This window comes from Glycine soja, chromosome 12 (assembly GCF_004193775.1).
Source record: "Glycine soja cultivar W05 chromosome 12, ASM419377v2, whole genome shotgun sequence".
NCBI lineage: Eukaryota > Viridiplantae > Streptophyta > Magnoliopsida > Fabales > Fabaceae > Glycine > Glycine soja.
In genome coordinates, this window is record NC_041013.1 from 22664734 (window position 1) to 22682606 (window position 17873).

Genomic DNA, 17873 nt, shown 5'->3' on the forward strand with positions numbered 1-17873 from the left:
CAACAAAGAGAACTAGAAGGCATGGCGAGTTCACTGATCATTTTGAATTACAACCACTAAGAGCAGTATCACCAGCAAATAGATTTTCAAGTAGGCATGTTACCCTCCTTCGACTGTCTGCTTCAGTTTCTTCAGCACCAGCACTCCGTTTTAGAGCAGAAAAAATGCCAAGATCTTCTTCTATCCCAAAAGAAAGATAATGTGCAAAAGAAAATGATGTCAAAGAAGAAAACAAAACAAGCTGTGAATGGCACATTGATGAGGTTGAATTTTGTATGATTTTTTGAAGTTGAGGTGAATATTTTTGGTTCCTTTCCTTGACAAACCGAATTCCAATTTAGATTGTCACTGGATCATATGGCAAAGCTTTTGCCATTACCGATTTATCAATGGTACAAATAGTAGTGTGGGAGACATTAATGTCCTATTAAATTCAATTATGGACCAAGTATATAATGCACTTTAGTTGTAATGAAACCCCCCTTTAAAATGTTATGTAGTTAAACTTGAATAGACACCAAATAAAAAGAAAAGTAGTGTTAAGGTTTAAGTTTGGAACCATGTCTGTAGAACTCTAATATTTATTGGGTGCAGTACCTAACTATTGTATGTCACCTCCACCGTCAAACTGCTAGAAGTTAACATGTTCTACTGGTTTATACATCCATTCTCACAAAATTGAGGATCTAACATCCTGCCAATACTGTAGTAACAAATTATAAATATCCTTTCTTTTTGGTTTATCTGTGCCAAGGTTTTAAAAAACAATCTGTGACTAAAATTTCGGTCACATAGTCCAGGTTTTTAGAGTCACACCACGACCGTAATTATGGTCGCATCTGTCTGCAATTTCCCACAACATCAAGGATCATGACAAAACTTTGACTACAATTTAAAACCTTAATTTGTGCATTAGTCTTTCTACCCCAGTATTGTGTCATTATACAAACTTCTGATAAATACCAGATTCCTTTTGGTAACCCAACAATATTTGCTTCCAATTAACCATTTTATTCACTTTTCACCTGGAAAACAAAAACCAGTTCCTTGTATTTTTCGTGATTGATATTTTTTTTTAGTGTTTTTACACTTGATGAATATCTAGCTTCTGGCAAAGTAAATATTAAAAAAATAATTGTTTATTTTTAAAAATTCTCTCAAAAAGCTGCCAAAACAAGTCATTATTTTTTCAAAACAAGTTAAACCAAGCGCGTAACAAGTCAGCTCAAAATATGTGTAACCTATATGGCATCACTAGCTCTTAACTGCAAGTCTGCAATTGATGCAAGACCCGTGTGTATGATGGCACATGCTTTTCGACATGCTAGCAACAGCATGGGAAACTATTTCCAGTAGGAAAAAATAAAATCATGAAAGAACGTACAACTTAAAAGTAACTCAACAAATTTATTTTCTAAAATGTTAAAAATGAGGTTGCAAAGCTCATTTCAATCCTTTCCGTAACAGATTTGAAATGAAAATCTAGTACATTATTTTCCCACTGGAAAATGCTCAAACCTTTAGAAATTGTACTGTTAGCGAATGGACAAAAGATGGACACAGAAACCTTTTACATCATAAGTTTCAGAAAATCTGAAACTCTGCATCTGCTATTTGATACTACATATTTTTCATAAAATTATAGCATAACACAGTTCATCCATCTTTGCCGTTGCTTTCCCCTGACTCCATTGCTTTCAATTCTTCAGCCAGCATCCTCTGCCTATTCTGTGCTTGCCTTTCTACAGCAACCATATACAGGCCTAGACAATTGTAGTTATCAAAAGTAGAAAGTAAGATTGTAATTGAATGAATTTTTCTGTGAGGAAAGGAACATACTTGGAGACATACTACAAGACTGAGTTTGATAACAAGATCTGGGGAAAGAAGACATCGCTGAGAAAAGGTCAAGAATACTTACTGACGGCACTTCCAATAGCACATGCCCAAAGAATTCTCATGGACCACTTGTCCGCAATTACTCCTCTGCTTCCCATGGTATATAGGCCAGAAACTTTGCTCTGAAATGAAGGATAAGATAATACAACAAGCTTAGCAAAAGAGAAATTAGCATAATTTGTTGAACCGTCGATTAAGTAATCCCATCCCATTTGACACAAGCAAACAACTTAGAGTGTTTAAATCATATTTTATTTCTATTTTCTCAATTTAGACAATCAAATAACAAAATAGAATTTTCTTTGTCACCAAAAAAGCTAACAGTTACATCTCAAAGCATTCACACTGCAAATTCATCACTGTACACAGTAGCCTTCTTGTCTGATTTCTAATTTTTCAGCAATCTAAGAAACAAACTCCGACCCTGTCTAGGAAACATGGATACTAACATAGTCTCTAGTCTCTACCCATGTCAAACAAATACTTGTGTTACAAACTTCATTAACACTTGGGATACTTTAAGTTACATTTTGCTATTTTTATACTTATTCTTTTTTTGAATTTTATACTAATACAAACAGAAATTCAATAACTAGGTAGATGATTAAAAATTTAATCAACTAATTTAAAAACATTGACTCTCTTCTCTGTTTTGAGCTTTGTGCTTCCATGCTAATTTTATACTATTTTTATGCATGGTACCATAATTGTGTCGTGTCTTATTTTTTTTTCATTATTTTTTTCATCAGCCAAAAAGAATATATATTAAAGAAAAGAGGTACCCTATCAAATACAAGAGGACTTGATTGACCAAGTTACAAATAGGAAAGACACCTAAGCTGTTTCATTCCCACCATAACTCAGCCTCACAGGATACTTCTACAAACAGTAATAACAAGTAACAGCCTGTGTTAATCCCATATTTCCCTACCAGAAGCCGTGTATAAACTAAAGCCACCAACACATGTTAAGACACTATCTGTGTAAGTGATAGGAACATAACTAACCCAAAAAACCAAGAGAAATGTATAATATTACTTCCCTACTTGTATTAGGCAAAAAAAACCTTGAGATCCAATAACTGAAATCACGCTTGTACCTTCCCATATATTTGTTATGTTGCAGTTCCATGTAGCTTATTGTGCCATTTCTTTTAGACATAACATCGGGTCTGTTGACCAAGTATACCACGAAAAGCAGCAATTCTTCACTTTTGATTTCAACCACAGCCAGGATCTTGTTTTAATAAGGTCCCACAGCTTCTCCTCATCCAGCAGCTCCTCCTTAAATACAATATAGCATTTCGATGAAGCCAAATACTCCATATGACAGCAAACCAGGTAACTTTCCACATGTCATTTGATTTCTTGTTGATCCCCCAGATTGAGTGTTGTAAGAAGTGGCTATTGGCCTCATTATGCAGGACAGAATTTAGTCCCAGCCAGTTATAGCATCTATTCCGTATTGCCTAAGAGACCCTTCAATTAAAAAACAAGTGTTATGATGTTTCCTCTTCCATCCCCCAGATTGTGTTGTCTTATAATTTATAAAATTTGCAGTATCCCTTTGTTCATATCATATTCATATCTCATATTATATCTGGGGTTCCATACAAAACTGCTTGATGTTTATCTCCTCCATAATCTACATTCCAAGCTTGGCATGCTTGAAATACATGCTCCAGTCTGCAGGTGGTTCTTAGCACCCTAGCTACCAAAAACCTGGATATATCCTTCCCCCACCCCCTGCAATTATATATTCTTTTAAGAATAGAAATCTACCTTATTGTCACATTATATTAATGAATAAGATGATATTGTAAAGTGGTCAAATCTTATAGGATGTCTGTATAAAATTTCTACATTAACAGTTTATATAAATTGAAATTGGTCTCTTAATTAACGTAAACTTAGTTACAAACTGCAAGTGTTAGTTGCCATACAGTTGAACCCTAAAAGAATCCTGTCTTACAGTGTACATAAACAGTAACACTGAAGCACTACGAACTATCTTAGAAGTTCATTTTCTCCAAAACTCATTTTATTACCAAGGCTTACTTTGGATACAAAGTAACAAAGTCAATAAAATCTTCAGAACAATGCGGAAGAAGGTAAGCTTCTGCCTTCACTTGCAAATGAAATTCAAAGCAAAACAAAAATGTAATCGTCATAATTAGAAGGATGAGAAATCTACCATCTATAGCCAAAGCACAACAAATTCCAAATTTTCAGCCCCAGTAAAAAAGAAAATACGAGAAAAATGTCACGAAATTTGGATGAAAAATAAGAAATAACAAAATTAAAATACATTAAAACCAATTAACAGGACAAAATCTACGAGACCCCCATCTTATTTTGAATCGTTTGAAACCATCCCCACCATTCCATGAAAAGAGAAAAGGGGAAAAAGAATGTACCTTGGAACCTTTGCCTTCAATTTGCAACAGATACAGAAACAGCGTTGAGTATTTGTTCCACTTCCCACTGCGTTTTTTTTTCCTCTTTCGTCCTCTTTGGAGAACAACGCATCGTTTATGTTAAATTGAGGTAACACCAATAGGCTTTTGCTATTACACTCTCCACATTTATTAAATGCACTTCCCCTTCATTTTTTTTTTATATTAGGCAAATACTAATGTTGTAAGGACACGGATTAAAGAATTAAAGGAGAAATTTTTTTTACTAAGATATAAAACTATGTTATGATTCTTTTGACACTCCTATAATTTTCAAATTAAAAACTTCTTTTTTAATTCCATAATATATAACCCTGATTAAGTTGGGCTGATGTGTTTAAAAAAAAATTGTGTTGAAGTTGATTCACTTTTTAGCAAGTGTAATTTTTATTAAGTTGGACTACCTAGATCAAAGGAATTCTCTTACACAATCCAATAACATAAATTAAAATAACCATGGAAAAGGATAACAAAATATTTTTAACTGATGTTATCTTGAATTTTTTTTAGTGGTGTTCATGCAAGAATTGCTTATACTATAAAGACTTAATTATACTTTTATCCTTTTAGTTTAGATTTTGTGCAATTTTAGTCTTTTTAATTATTTATTCAAGTCCTTTCCTTAAAATCAAGTTTGCTTTGTGGGTGCATAAACTATTTTGTTTTAAACAGACAAACGATCTATATAAGTACAAGTGAGTACGAGTTACACTAGATAATCTTGTTTCTTAAAACCTTGCTCCTTACACAAAAATGAAATACACAATTTTTTATCAGAATAATTTTTTTAACTAGCACATTTGGTAAAAAAAAAAGAATTGGAATTTTCCAGTATAAGTTAGGGAACAAACCAATAAGCCTCAACTTATAAAGTTTACTATTTCACTAGAAGAGACACTTTTGAGAAAATATTATAATCATATGGGGAAAGGATAGTGAATGTGTTTTGTTTGTGCTAATGATAACCCATTTGTCTAAAGGTGAACTCGCCTATCCCACCTTAGTAACGATTTTTTTTTTTCTAAACCTCAAGTATCTTTTCACTAAAGACAATATATATACAAGTGATGTAAGAACGGAACTATGGTGGCAAAAATATGCAGCTTAATAAAAATATCTAAATGTTGTCATATTTAGCAAAATTACACAGACAAGTTTCCTTAGGGTCCTTGTGTGAGTCTCTGCATCTCATTTTGGTCACTGAGGGTCTCAACGAGAAGGGGTGGAGCATACTGTGCTGTCCCTTGGTGCTCTTCAGAATCCTGGCAGAATGAGAGAACTATGGTATCAATTGACATCTCCACAACTGCAAAGAAAAGGGTTGAAACAATGTATCCAAGAGCCCAGCAAACCTGCATTACACAAAATATGATTCTGAGAATTATTGTTCAAAATTCACATTCGATGATGAATTAGTAGACTTTCATTTTGGCAAGTATTCCAGCTCTTGGTCCTTCTATTGCATTTTATCCATTATTGCAATGTTAAATGCAGGAGTTAGTCCCTTATAGTGTGTTTGTTTTTCCATTCTCAATCCAGTAAACGGACGTTCAAGTAAAAGTAACAATTTGTTGCTTCCCACAAATTAGTGATTTAGAGCACAAGACTAGTGAGTCCAACGTGTATCTGAACATTAATGGCAAGTTCTGTAAATAGCTATAGCTGTGCAACACATGGACTGTGATGTAAGGACCAAAATAGTTTTGAAATACAAATTTATTTGAAAATTCTATATAACAACAAACCATTTTATTGGAGATGAAAGCTATGAAATTCAATAATAGCACATTAAAATAATTTAAAACTCTCCCTCTCTATTAAGAGCAAATACTGAATTGCCTTTTACTTTTGTGCTTTTGTTAAATGCAAACTCATTCTTGCCATCTAGTCACATAATTAGATTATAGAAAGCATACCACAACAGGTAAGAGGGGAGATGAGGTCTTGTTATGAGCAGAGTTGTACTTGTGTGTGTCCAACATGAGGAACGCAAACAAAGCACACGAGAGGCTGACACACAGTTTTCCAAGGAACAAAATGACATCTCCAATCACATTAAGACGCCCAATCTTTAGAATATTATTCATAATCAGTTCTGTTGCAATAGAAGAAGCGCTAAAGAAACTTTTGCCTGTTATAGCAATCTGCAGGTGCCAAAAAGATATTCAAGATAAAAACAAAGTATACAAAAAAAAAAGTATAATGTGTAAAGAAACTTTTGCCCGTTATAGCAAAATCTGAAGGCAGACATCAAGAAGATACTTGAGAAATTACAATCAGAATAAGTCTAATGCATTGTCCTAGGGATGGGATGTCAATTAGAAAAAATTTAATGCTACAAGTATGTGGCAGTGGCTGACAAGACAAACTAAGGTAAATAACTTTTGACTGAGCATATTTATCATAATGTTTTACTCTTTTTCATAGGTCTAAACCAACATTTTCTCTGTGCAATTTACTAGAATACAGCTCGGGACATGTTTTGCCCTCTATGATGATGTATACCTTACAAAAAGCACAACGCAAGCAGGGAAATGAATTTCAGCCTCTAAGGAACACATCAATCATAAATGCAACAGGTACAAGAGAATCGGCTTTCACTTCCATTGGCCTTACTTGCACCACAATAACAAAACACATGCTATCACATGATGCAAGCATAAAAAATCTTCTTTACGGTAGTTACTGTAGATTAACAAAATTTACCAGGATGTAAGCATTTCGGTTTACTGATTTGATGGTCCATTCAATACACCTGAGAAAACATTGAGAAGATTGGTATGCAGCCTTGCCTAAGCAGCTGTCATGCCTATGACTTGAGACTTTTAGCTTATGACGAATAACTTCAAGCAGAAAGCGGATTGATTCTACAAATGATACAATCAGAGAGCCAAGAGCCACAGACCCAAGACTGTAACGCATAAGCCTCTTCATGGAGGAAAAGACAGAAAGAAATGGAATTTCTGGCTGCATTGAGAAATATGAATCATATTTAGTAACATGGATAAAAGAATTTTGTATGTGTCAGACCAAACTGCTTAATTAACAGATGATCAAATTGAAATAAGTAAACCAAGCAAGCACTAGCAGTTTGCAAGTTAGGTCTGAATTTGGCTTTTTATGAAGCTGTAAATCTGCCTTTAGTCCTTGACATTGGCTTTGTTTAGATAAACTTCCCAATAAGTGCTTGTAGAAAGAAAAAAAAAATGATAAAATGAATTAAAGTTTTTTTTTTCAACAAGTTAAAATTAGCTTATGCATAAGTTAATTCTAACTTATGGGAGAAACTTAGGGCCAGTTTGTTTAAAGTTATTTGTTGAAATAAGCGCTTATTTTAATAAAATAAGCGGTTTTCTGTTTTTTAGTATGTTTGTCTAAACTGCTTATGCTTAAAAATAGCAGTTTTCTATGTATTTTAAGAAGCAAATCCTATCTGCTTCATAAAAAAACACTTGTATAAAAAACGCTTATTTTAAAGTTGCTTTTTTTAAGTTTAAACAAACTCACCCTTAATTCATTTTACATTCTTATTTTCTTCTCTTATAAGTGCTTGCTTATTGAGAAGTTTAACCAAACAGGACCATTTGACCCAAGTATAAACACAATTCTGCACCATATTATTCTAATAATTGATAGAACAAGTTGAATTTGAATAATTTATAATTCTACTTACACTGATCAGCAACGACCTCTGAACTCAAATAATATACTATGGCTGCTTAGGCTGGGACCACAAGTAGTTCAATCTAATAAAAATGGGGTTCTACTTACTCCAATGCATGAAAAAATCAATGAAATTTCTAAATTGCATTATGCATTTTGAACAAGGCATGTGACTTACGGATGTTTCACCACGGGCCCAGTAATAAGACGCGACAGACCCAGCAATCACTGTTGAGGAGCAAGCTATGAAAAATTGTGTAGCCCAATAACACCCAAATAGGTGGAAAAGGATGGCAACTCCAATATGTGGTGTGTAATGAATGCTATAACCACAACAACGATCGCATTTTACCCGTTTTGCAATAAGATCATATGTGCAACAGTTAGAGTTGCAATTATTCTGAACAACCTCGCCAGAGCTGAACAAATGGAGAGCAGCTGAAATCCAGAACATGTAAAACACTGCAAGGATAGCATATGGTATGAGAGGAAAAATAATGAGGGCTTGAACTTCTCCTATCACTTTTGCAGCAACCTGTTAAAAAAAATTGCATGAAATCAATAAAATCAATTGACCTGGGATAACAGAAATAATGAAAAAATCTAATTTCATAGTTATTAGTGGTTGTAGCATAAGTGCAACAATTTTGTTAAAAAGTTATGTTTGACATTGTGACAACAGGATGTGCAAACACTACACATTATATGGGGGTAAAAGTCACAAAAGTGTGTGTGTGTGTGCATGCTGGATGAAGATCATTCAATGAGAATGAGATATATTATATATCAACACAAAATGTGGTATGCTTTGTGACAAGTACAGTTGTCAAGAGAGGAGGGAAAAAGTTTCAGCATTCATTCATTGTTAAATAAGAGGAATGACAAGTGAAATCTATATGACCATAGTTGGATAAAGCTGTCAGTGGTACTTCCATTGCCAGATGTGAAATAAGCAAAATGAGCACTGGTTTTGAATTATTCTTTTCCCTGAACAGATCTATACATGTACCCCAACTGCCTAGTCCTCCGTAGCCAGTAACACTTTACTCATAGTGTAAGACTACTTGATAAGGTCCAAAAGTTACATATGATAGCTATCAGAAATCAACTCAATGAATAAAAATAAACAATGTAATAATAGTTAAATAATTGCATATCATAAAGTGATGCTTACCTTCAGGACAGATGTTGCCATAAGGATGCGGCGAACAATAGCAATTGATGTAAGAATGGCGACAACCATGATAGAGGTCATAAGTATAGTGACAACTCGTATATGAGTCAGCTCCTAAAAGTGAGATCTTTTCATTAGATCTACATGCAAGAATAAATTCAGACAGAAAACTCAATTGGGATGCTACTTACCCTCCCATATACACTAATGTAAGGGTCATGCTCACCAATGATGGGAGAAATGGCATCATTTCCAATCCATCCAGCTGAAAATTAGGAAGAAAAATTAATTAAGCATTATTGACAGATGTTTATCCAACAACCAGATAAACAAAATAAAATAAAATTTTATTTGGCTAGGCTATTCAACACAGTAATATCAGAATAGAGATCGACGAGAATCTCTAACAAATATAAAGTTATGGAAAGAACAGTATGAGATCTAAATCAATAATTCTTCTTTCAAAACTAAAAATTCAATCTCCAAGAATAAAAGTCAATCTAGAATTTTCAATACTTCATACTCCAATAATTCATAAGAAATAAATCCCAAAATGTTGTTTCTTTTTTAAGTAGTATACTAAAAGTTAAATATTTTACCAAAACATGTGTAGAATGAGTCTAGCCTGTGTCAAGCCTGGGAATCTATTTCCTGGTTTTATTGTAAGTTTTGAAACAAAAAATATCTGTATTAAGTGCCCAACAATGTTTTTGCCTTTGTCTTAATACAAAATCCAGTAATGAGGTATTTTTCTATTTGACAGGATCTACAACTAATAAATAGAATTGATGAAGGAGGAACAAAAAGGACACTAATCAAAAAGGAGTATTCACATTTTATTTTGACATCTGTATAATGTTATTTTCATGAAAACACCTGTATTTGTTTTAAAAAATAAAATAAAATTGAAACAGCCAAGCAGAGTTCCTAACCTTTAAGGTAGTAGAACATTGTGACAGATATTATTAGAACATTAAAGAGCACAACTGTTATCCAAGGCATTGCAGCAACAAAATGTCGAATCATCATCAGCCAAATCACAGACAGAAAAAGAGGCAAAATCCCTCCACAAACAATCAACACAGGCCATGCCTTTCCTATGTCTGCCATGTATCTCTGCAAATACTAATCATGTTACATTGAAATTCCATGGCGCATAATACACATGATGCTGAATGGTGCAACATACAAAATACAGGTAAGCTAAGTTTGGTGTGGGTGCACTTAGTAAGAGTATAAATTTGAGAAAGGTAGGAGAGGTGGAAATAGATACGGGATCAAGATTCAAGACATAATGCATCTCTACAACCATCAATATCCTTCACTAAACTATTAGCATTTTCAATCTGACCAAGAACCTTTCTATTAAGTATTAGCCATCTGGCTAATATGGACAAAGGGAGATGATATTGCAGTCAATGAACTACACAAATCAATTGTCATCTAAACTAGTATGGAGAAAATAGGTATAAGGTATTTTCCAAGATCTTCTTATTTCCATCAATAACTTGTCTCTTTGTTAACCCTAACTTGCCAATAATACAATATATGCACACAGATAGAACATTGATTTTGAGTGGTTACGCTTTCCCTGGACAAATTACAATCATAATACTAATAAATAAAAAATGTAGGAAGTTGAAAATTTTTAACCTTTAAGACAGATGACCGAGAATTAATAGACTTGTGAATGGACTTGTCAATAACAATGTCTTCGTTGATGTTAACTCCACCCATCTGCTGCCAATGCTTCAAAGATGTATTTGATGCCCGAGCAATGAATTGGCAACTCCAGTAAACTAGACAAAAATATGCATTAGGGACCAGGTACAATAAAACTCGTAATACATAGGGGATTGACAATTCTCTACCAAAGCGTCCCGGAGGACACCATACAACCAAGGTCAAAAATCAAAGCAGTGCATCCACACAGCCATATGCAGGCATACAAAAAAATATGAATTTATGAAAGCATCAAAAGGGAATAGTCAGCTCACCATTTACACTGGGAAATATGACAGGATAACATGGACCCTGTAGTTGAAGAGAGGAGTTTCTCATTTCCGGTGTAAGAAACTCAAAATAATCATAGTTCCTATTAATCCAATCTTTCATCGAAAGACGAATATCTCCTTCAGGATAATCACACACCCAATTAAGGGAATCTTCCGAAGGCATAGGGCACTCCGACAAGCATATACTGCGGGCATCAGCCAGTTTGAATTGGCTATCCTTCAATCCACTCTGATAAACCTGGTTAGGATTTTGCCAATATCTGAGCTCCAATTCACTAAGGCCAGGGTGTGCATGCTTGTCACCACACACATTCCCTTTGTAGTCAAGTCCATAAGTAAGCCTGGTAAGTCATAGTGTGAAAACAGCAAAAAGGAGAATAAATATTATGAACTTCATGCTGCTACAGCTACACAATCAAATGTCACTGCCACTTCCTGCTGTTAAGTTCTTCAGCAGCCAAACAAACAACAACATTGATTCCCAGTTGAAAAAGAACAAATTGTGACAGTTAAATAGACTCGGTAAGCAAACATTTGCCAACATCTTAGTCAAGTAAACTACTCAAAACAAAAAAGGAAAAGTACACAACCATAAACCACTAGCTAAAAAAATGCATCCATCACCAATTTCACCTAACAATAAGCTCTATAAAGGAACCCCGTTGAAAGACAACACCCCACGTGTCAAACCCTACATTCAAAACCACAACTTGCCAATTGCAGAAACTCCACTCACAGCTCCAATACAGATAAAAGTTGGAAACTTTAAGATTGCTCACCTCAGTGGGTTTCCTTGGTTGAAAGCAAAGCTGGAGTTGACAATCATTGCTATCCAAAAAGCTATGAAGCTCACTAGAACAGTGATGTCCCTGCATTTCCTGTTGTGCCTTATAATTCCACCCATTTGGGTAACTCCATCACTTGATGGGTATCTTCCTATTACTGCACCCAAAGGACCCCTCATTTTTCAAGTATGTGTCTTTACCTAGTTGCAAGCTTTGGTTCAAATTAGCATTCAGAGGAGAGTGAAGAAGGGGAAGGGGCAGAGCAGAAACAAAGCTAGGGGAGGGTGAAAGGCAGTCTGAAAAAGCAAGTGAGTTTAGATTTGGGTTTATATAATAATGAAAACTTTATGACATGTTAAGACAGACATTTTCTAAAGTGCATGTTTTGTGGCTTCTCCAAGACAAGGCTCCGAGTATGCTAGCAGTAGTTGACAATATAATTGTTCTTCATTAATATTATAAGACATATAATTAAAAATAATAATTAATGTTATATTAAAAAATTAAAATAATAATTATTTTAAAATAATTTTTTTTTCTTACAAGAGAATTATAATAAGATAAAAAGAATATTTATTTTTAATTCAAAGTGCATTATTTTTATTGTTATTTTAATTAAGATTAATAGCTTTTCACTTAGCACATTTTTATAGTTCCAGAAAAGTTAAATTCTACCAAATCATGTGTTTATTTTATTTATATAGATGAGCAATATTATAAAAGCTATAACTACTTAATTGAATTCACGAAATAATTACATCAAATCATTTTAGTCAACGACAAGTATAGTTTTATTTTATTTTATTTTATTTATTTATTTATTATTATTTATTATTATTATTATTATTATTATTATTATTGATCCTAAGCTAAATAATAGCATGACATTGAATCATTGTGATAGCTGGAATTGAAGGGGAAAAAAGTAAACAGTCTAGTCCTTTTCTTCTGGTACAAAACTGTCTAGTTATTACCTCGTTGAAAAACACAACCATCGATTTGTAATGCTTAATGTTTAATAATTGTTTCATAGTAGTATTACACAACTAATTTAATTTACTTTAGATATAAAATACGAAATTATAAAGAAATACTTCTGTTACCTATGTGTTTGAATAAGATTAGTTTTTATTAGTGCTGACCGCTTTAACTCCCAAACTCGCAATAAAATTTTATTATTTTTTGGCCCAGTATTGAGTTCGGACTGAAGAATGAGCCGTTAGCCGAAGCTTGGACAAGCCATGATGGGAAGTCCTTAAAAAGTATATGAAATTTGATTTAATTTTTTAAATTGGGTTATTCACCGCTTTGAGACTTAAAGAAAGGACACTGATGAAGTTAAAATAAATAAATAAAAAATATCCGAGTCATACGGACCAATAATTAACGGTTGATGTATTTTAGTACAAAGCAATAGATATATATATTGTATAAACAAGATTTGAATTTTTTTATTATTGGTTATTAAATAAATTATTTAAAAAATATTTATTTTATAAGCACTCATAATCCCGAACGAATATTAATCATGATTTTGAACTGGACAATTTCATACTAATTTAAAAAAAACATGGACGGTTTTGAGCATTATTATCACACGGACAGAGATTGGTCCTTATGATACCGAGCTGCAAATGCAAAGGCTCACAAACTAGTAGACCCTACTACTGCCTCTTTTACCTCTTTCCTTCTTTGAATGGTCTCTTTGCTTTGCTTTGATTTGCTATACACATCTCGTATCTTTTTTAGTCTTTAGTCTTTACTATTTTTACCATTTTCTTTTTCCCCATACCTTTTGGCTCGATTGATTCGTCGGTATGAACGTTCCACAATTGACATTTCACGCATTAGACATATAAGTAGGGCAGTAGCATATGAACTAATTGATGAGAATCATGAAACTGGTCAAATACAGGCTAAAGGCCCAAGTGAAGAAGGACGAAGGCCCAAGTGGAGAAAGACAAAGCCCCCGAGTGGAGAAGGATGAAGGCCCAAGTGGAGAAGGATGAAGGCCCAGAGGCATAGACACTATCAAGACTATTAATTGTTGCTGAAGGCCTAAACTAATTTGAAGGCCCAAGTTAAATAAGTTTTTAGTTATAATTTATTTTTATTGTAATTTTGGCCCAAAATGTTTAAAAGGCCCATGTCTATTTTTATCTTTTTGTTCAGCTACACTATAAGTATGGGTTTTTGTTTTGAATAAAAAAACTTTTGGCATTTTGATAAAATTTGGTGAGAGTTTCTCTCCGGGTTCCTGGTTGAACCAATATCAAACTTATCAAGGTAATCCTTGTGGCGTCTACCCAGACTTATCTTCCTTCACTGGAAGTGGCGTCTACCCAGACTTATCTTCCTTCACCGGAAGTGGCGTCATCCAAACCTTCGTAGCCTGTATCAAACAATCCGCTCCTAGTCAGGATCACATCATCTGGTATCAGAGCTTTGGCTCTTAATACAGGTTCTATCCTATCCTATTATTTTCCTTTGTAATTTGTCCAGGTTCGTGTTTTGTCCTTGTTTTGTTATTTGTTTTCTTGTTTGCGTCTTGTTGCGTTGTTGTTTGTGTCTTTGTTTGGTTCTTGTTCTTGTTCTTGTCACGTTTTTGTTCTTGTTCTTGTTTCTTGTGTCTTTCAGACTTTGTGTCAAAAAAAAATCTGTTTGAGTTTTATTTCAAGTTAAAAAAAAAAAAGTTGCAGAAATTTTTTTAAAAAAAAGAGAAGAAAACAAAAAAAAAAAAAAAGAAAGTGGGGTGTTTGATCTTTGAACACGAAATTGAGGAAGTTAGAGGCTTTTTTTTGGCAGAAAATCGTGTACCAAATCCCCTTATCTAGATTCTCCTCTGAATTCTGAGCATTTTGATATATAGTGGGCCTCAAACAGACAACCGTAACAAAAGTTATGAGCATTTGAAGTTTACTTGTCATATCTGTTATCTTATCTGTTATCCTATCTGTTATCTTATTTGTTATCATATCTGTTATCCAAATCTGATCTATTATCCAAATCAAATCAAATCAATTTTTTTATCCAAATCAAATCAAATCTAATTTGTTATCCAAATCAAATCCAATCTGCTATCCAAATCAAGTCCAAGTTGTTATCCCAAATCAAATCTGTTACTCTGATAATTATATTGTCTTTCCTTTTATTTTATATTACCTTGTGTGTCTAATTCGGTCCATCTAGGAACTTAAGAGGGAACACGAGTGGTAAAAGGCAAGAGGGAATACATTACACAAAAGCCTATATTGAGAGCATCAAACACGAGTGAACTACCATCAAAGAGAGAAACACGTGAGTAGAGTGTGGTGAGGTCCTGAATTTTATTTTTTTTAATTTACTGCAAAATTCTTTGTTCCTTAATCATGGCAAGAGCTGGTGACAATGGTGGTGTATATCATCAATTGGATGAATCTCAGTGCTTATTTCTGGACGCGTGGACTACACAAATGCAACGTTTGTTGAACCGTAACAAAGAAAAGCCCTACAGACGAATAGCCAAATCTTCCTCATTTGCTCTTAAACCTCTATCCCTTAGAGAAGTGTGTGATGACCAAATCAGAATGGGAGAAAAGAGAGAACAAGAGAAAGAAAATAGTGAGGCACCACAAAGGAATATGAAAAAGAAGAGTGATACACCCGAGGAAAAGAGTGATACACATGAGAGAAAATTTAATTATTTTGCAGAGGCGAGTGAAGTGAGGAAAGTGTTACCTGCTCATGAACCACTCAATCTACAGTATTGCAAAGATAGTAAAATTTCTACTGATAATTCTAATGAGTTTACTATTTCTATTTCTCCTAGTGTTCAACCATTATTGCAGGAATTTAAAAATGTCTTTCCTAAGGAGATTCCTCATGGACTACCACCTTCAAGAGGCATAGAACATCAAGTTGATCTCCTCCCCGGAGCTTCATTGCCTAACAGGCCAACTTACAAAAGCAATCCCCAAGAGACTCAACGTAAGGATGCACATGCCAAAGTTGAGTATGTGAAAAGATTGTATGACCAAGTGAAGGTGCAAATTGCAAAGAAGAATGAAAGCTATGTCAAGCAAGCCCACAAGAAAAGGAAGGAAGTGGTACTTGAACCCGGTGATGATCCTGAACATTTGAGGACAAATGTTTTCCAAGAAGGAGGGAATGATGAGAATCATGAAACTGGCCAAATACAGGCTAAAGGCCCAAGTGAAGAAGGACGAAGGCCCAAGTGGAGAAGGACAAAGCCCCCGAGTGGAGAAGGATGAAGGCCCAAGTGGAGAAGGATGAAGGCCCAGAGGCAGAGACACTATCAAGACTATTAATTGTTGCTGAAGGCCTAAACTAATTTGAAGGCCCAAGTTAAATAAGTTTTTAGTTATAATTTATTTTTATTGTAATTTTGGCCCAAAATGTTTAAAAGGCCCATGTCTATTTTTATCTTTTTGTTCAGCTACACTATAAGTATGGGTTTTTGTTTTGAATAAAAAAACTTTTGGCATTTTGATAAAATTTGGTGAGAGTTTCTCTCCGGGTTCCTGGTTGAACCAATATCAGACTTATCAAGGTAATCCTTGTGGCGTCTACCCAGACTTATCTTCCTTCACTGGAAGTGGCGTCTACCCAGACTTATCTTCCTTCACCGGAAGTGGCGTCTACCCTGACTTATCTTCCTTCACCGGAAGTGGCGTCATCCAAACCTTCGTAGCCTGTATCAAACGATCTACTCCTACTCAGGTTCGCATCACTAATTTAATTTTACATACTGTTTCGGGTCTCATTAGTTTGGGACCATCAATTAAGAGTTAACTCTTGACAAAAAAAATTATTTTTTTGATTACTGTCGGACCCTAATTTCGTCCAAAAAATGCTTTTATCGTCCGACACCGGATACAACGTAAGGTCGAGGGATTGCTCAAATCGATTGTAAGATCCAAGAACAAAAACCACAAGAAAATGGACAAAATAGTCATTTATAGAATTTTTTGGACCCAAGCTTGCCCTGGCTAACATCTGGCTCGCTTGGGCCATGGAATATCTTTAACCTTAAGTAATCAGCTCGCTTGGGAAAGCTCCAGCTCACCTGGGCGAGCTTCCCCTGCCCCAAATGGCTTTTTCATATCAATAGTCATAAAGGGGAAGGGGCAAAGGGTTCAGAAGTTTTATAGAGGAAGAAAAACGAAGGGAGAGGAAGGAAAAAGAAGAAAAGTGAAACCGAAGCATTGTCGAATCGCAACTGAGGATCATTCCCTACGTCACTTTTCTTGCTAGCCTTGTACCCTTGTGCAACAACCGGTTAGTTATTCTTCCTTTTCTTTTCTTTTCTTAAGAGTTGAATGTCATCCATGTACCATTATGGGTCCTCTCTGATATTATGTATGTATTCATTTTCTCCGTTTTATCATTGGTAATTTCATTTTAATTGTAAGGTTTAATTCTAGCCGACCACCAGTGTCGTGGAATTGTTTTCTTTTCCTTTATAAGACTAAAGACTAATAAACAAAAAAAAGCAAATAAAGGAAATCAATTCACAACCAAACTTCTTTTTATTAAATATCACTTGAGATTGTTTCAAGGTTCAACGTCTTAACGATTCTCTCTGCGTTTCAAAATTTAAAACGTTGTTTCAAGGTCCAAAGCCTTAACGACTCTTTGTTCGCAAATAAAATAAATCTTTCAAAAAACATAAAATCAATTAACACACAAACATTCAGATTTAAAAACTACGTAGATTTGATTTTTTCATCGCACAAGGGGATACATAGGAGCAAGGGCAACGCCCTTGTCAACTCGGAAAAATAAAAATAAATAATAAAAAAGGAAAAATATATAATTTTGAAGTCACGTTTTGCACACTCGATTAAAGGTTGTCGTCCATTGTGACGGACGCATGGGGTGCT

At 34.4% G+C, this 17873-nt stretch overlaps 2 protein-coding genes across 3 annotated transcripts; both read right to left on the reverse strand.

Annotated features, from left to right (window-relative positions):
* Positions 1–1387: 1387 nt before the first annotated feature.
* On the reverse strand, positions 1388–4450 carry LOC114378628. Of its 2 annotated transcripts, none has more exons than XM_028337273.1 (3): positions 4316–4450; positions 1922–2021; positions 1388–1763 (listed from the first exon to the last, which is right to left on the reverse strand). In XM_028337273.1, exons 2-3 carry the CDS (start codon positions 1995–1997, stop codon positions 1657–1659), a joined length of 183 nt encoding a protein of 60 aa, XP_028193074.1. In that variant the 5' UTR covers positions 1998–2021; positions 4316–4450; the 3' UTR covers positions 1388–1656. The 2 variants fall into 2 exon arrangements, with proteins under 2 accessions (XP_028193074.1, XP_028193076.1); XM_028337275.1 differs by lacking the exon at positions 4316–4450 and adding an exon at positions 2999–3377.
* Positions 4451–5227: 777 nt separating this feature from the next.
* On the reverse strand, positions 5228–12355 carry LOC114378230 (choline transporter protein 1-like). The gene is made up of 10 exons (XM_028336785.1): positions 11986–12355; positions 11189–11547; positions 10845–10990; positions 10124–10307; positions 9383–9456; positions 9192–9305; positions 8196–8552; positions 7061–7321; positions 6271–6498; positions 5228–5706 (listed from the first exon to the last, which is right to left on the reverse strand). The coding sequence occupies exons 1-10, from the start codon at positions 12168–12170 to the stop codon at positions 5515–5517; spliced, it is 2100 nt and encodes a 699-aa protein (XP_028192586.1). The 5' UTR covers positions 12171–12355; the 3' UTR covers positions 5228–5514.
* Between the last annotated feature and the right edge of the window lie 5518 nt (positions 12356–17873).

Excerpts from the sequence above, each read along its gene's own strand:
- LOC114378628 (XM_028337273.1), bottom strand. The coding sequence starts at position 1,997 with ATGGGAAGCAGAGGAGTAATTGCGGACAAGTGGTCCATGAGAATTCTT. Across the intron at positions 1,764-1,921 it reads TGCTATTGGAAGTGCCGTCA|GCCTGTATATGGTTGCTGTA; the intron begins GTAAGTATTCTT and ends ACAATTGTCTAG.
- LOC114378230 (XM_028336785.1), bottom strand. The coding sequence starts at position 12,170 with ATGAGGGGTCCTTTGGGTGCAGTAATAGGAAGATACCCATCAAGTGAT. Across the intron at positions 9,457-10,123 it reads AATGTTCTACTACCTTAAAG|CTGGATGGATTGGAAATGAT; the intron begins GTTAGGAACTCT and ends CCTAATTTTCAG. Across the intron at positions 6,499-7,060 it reads ACCGAAATGCTTACATCCTG|ATTGCTATAACAGGCAAAAG; the intron begins GTAAATTTTGTT and ends TGGCACCTGCAG.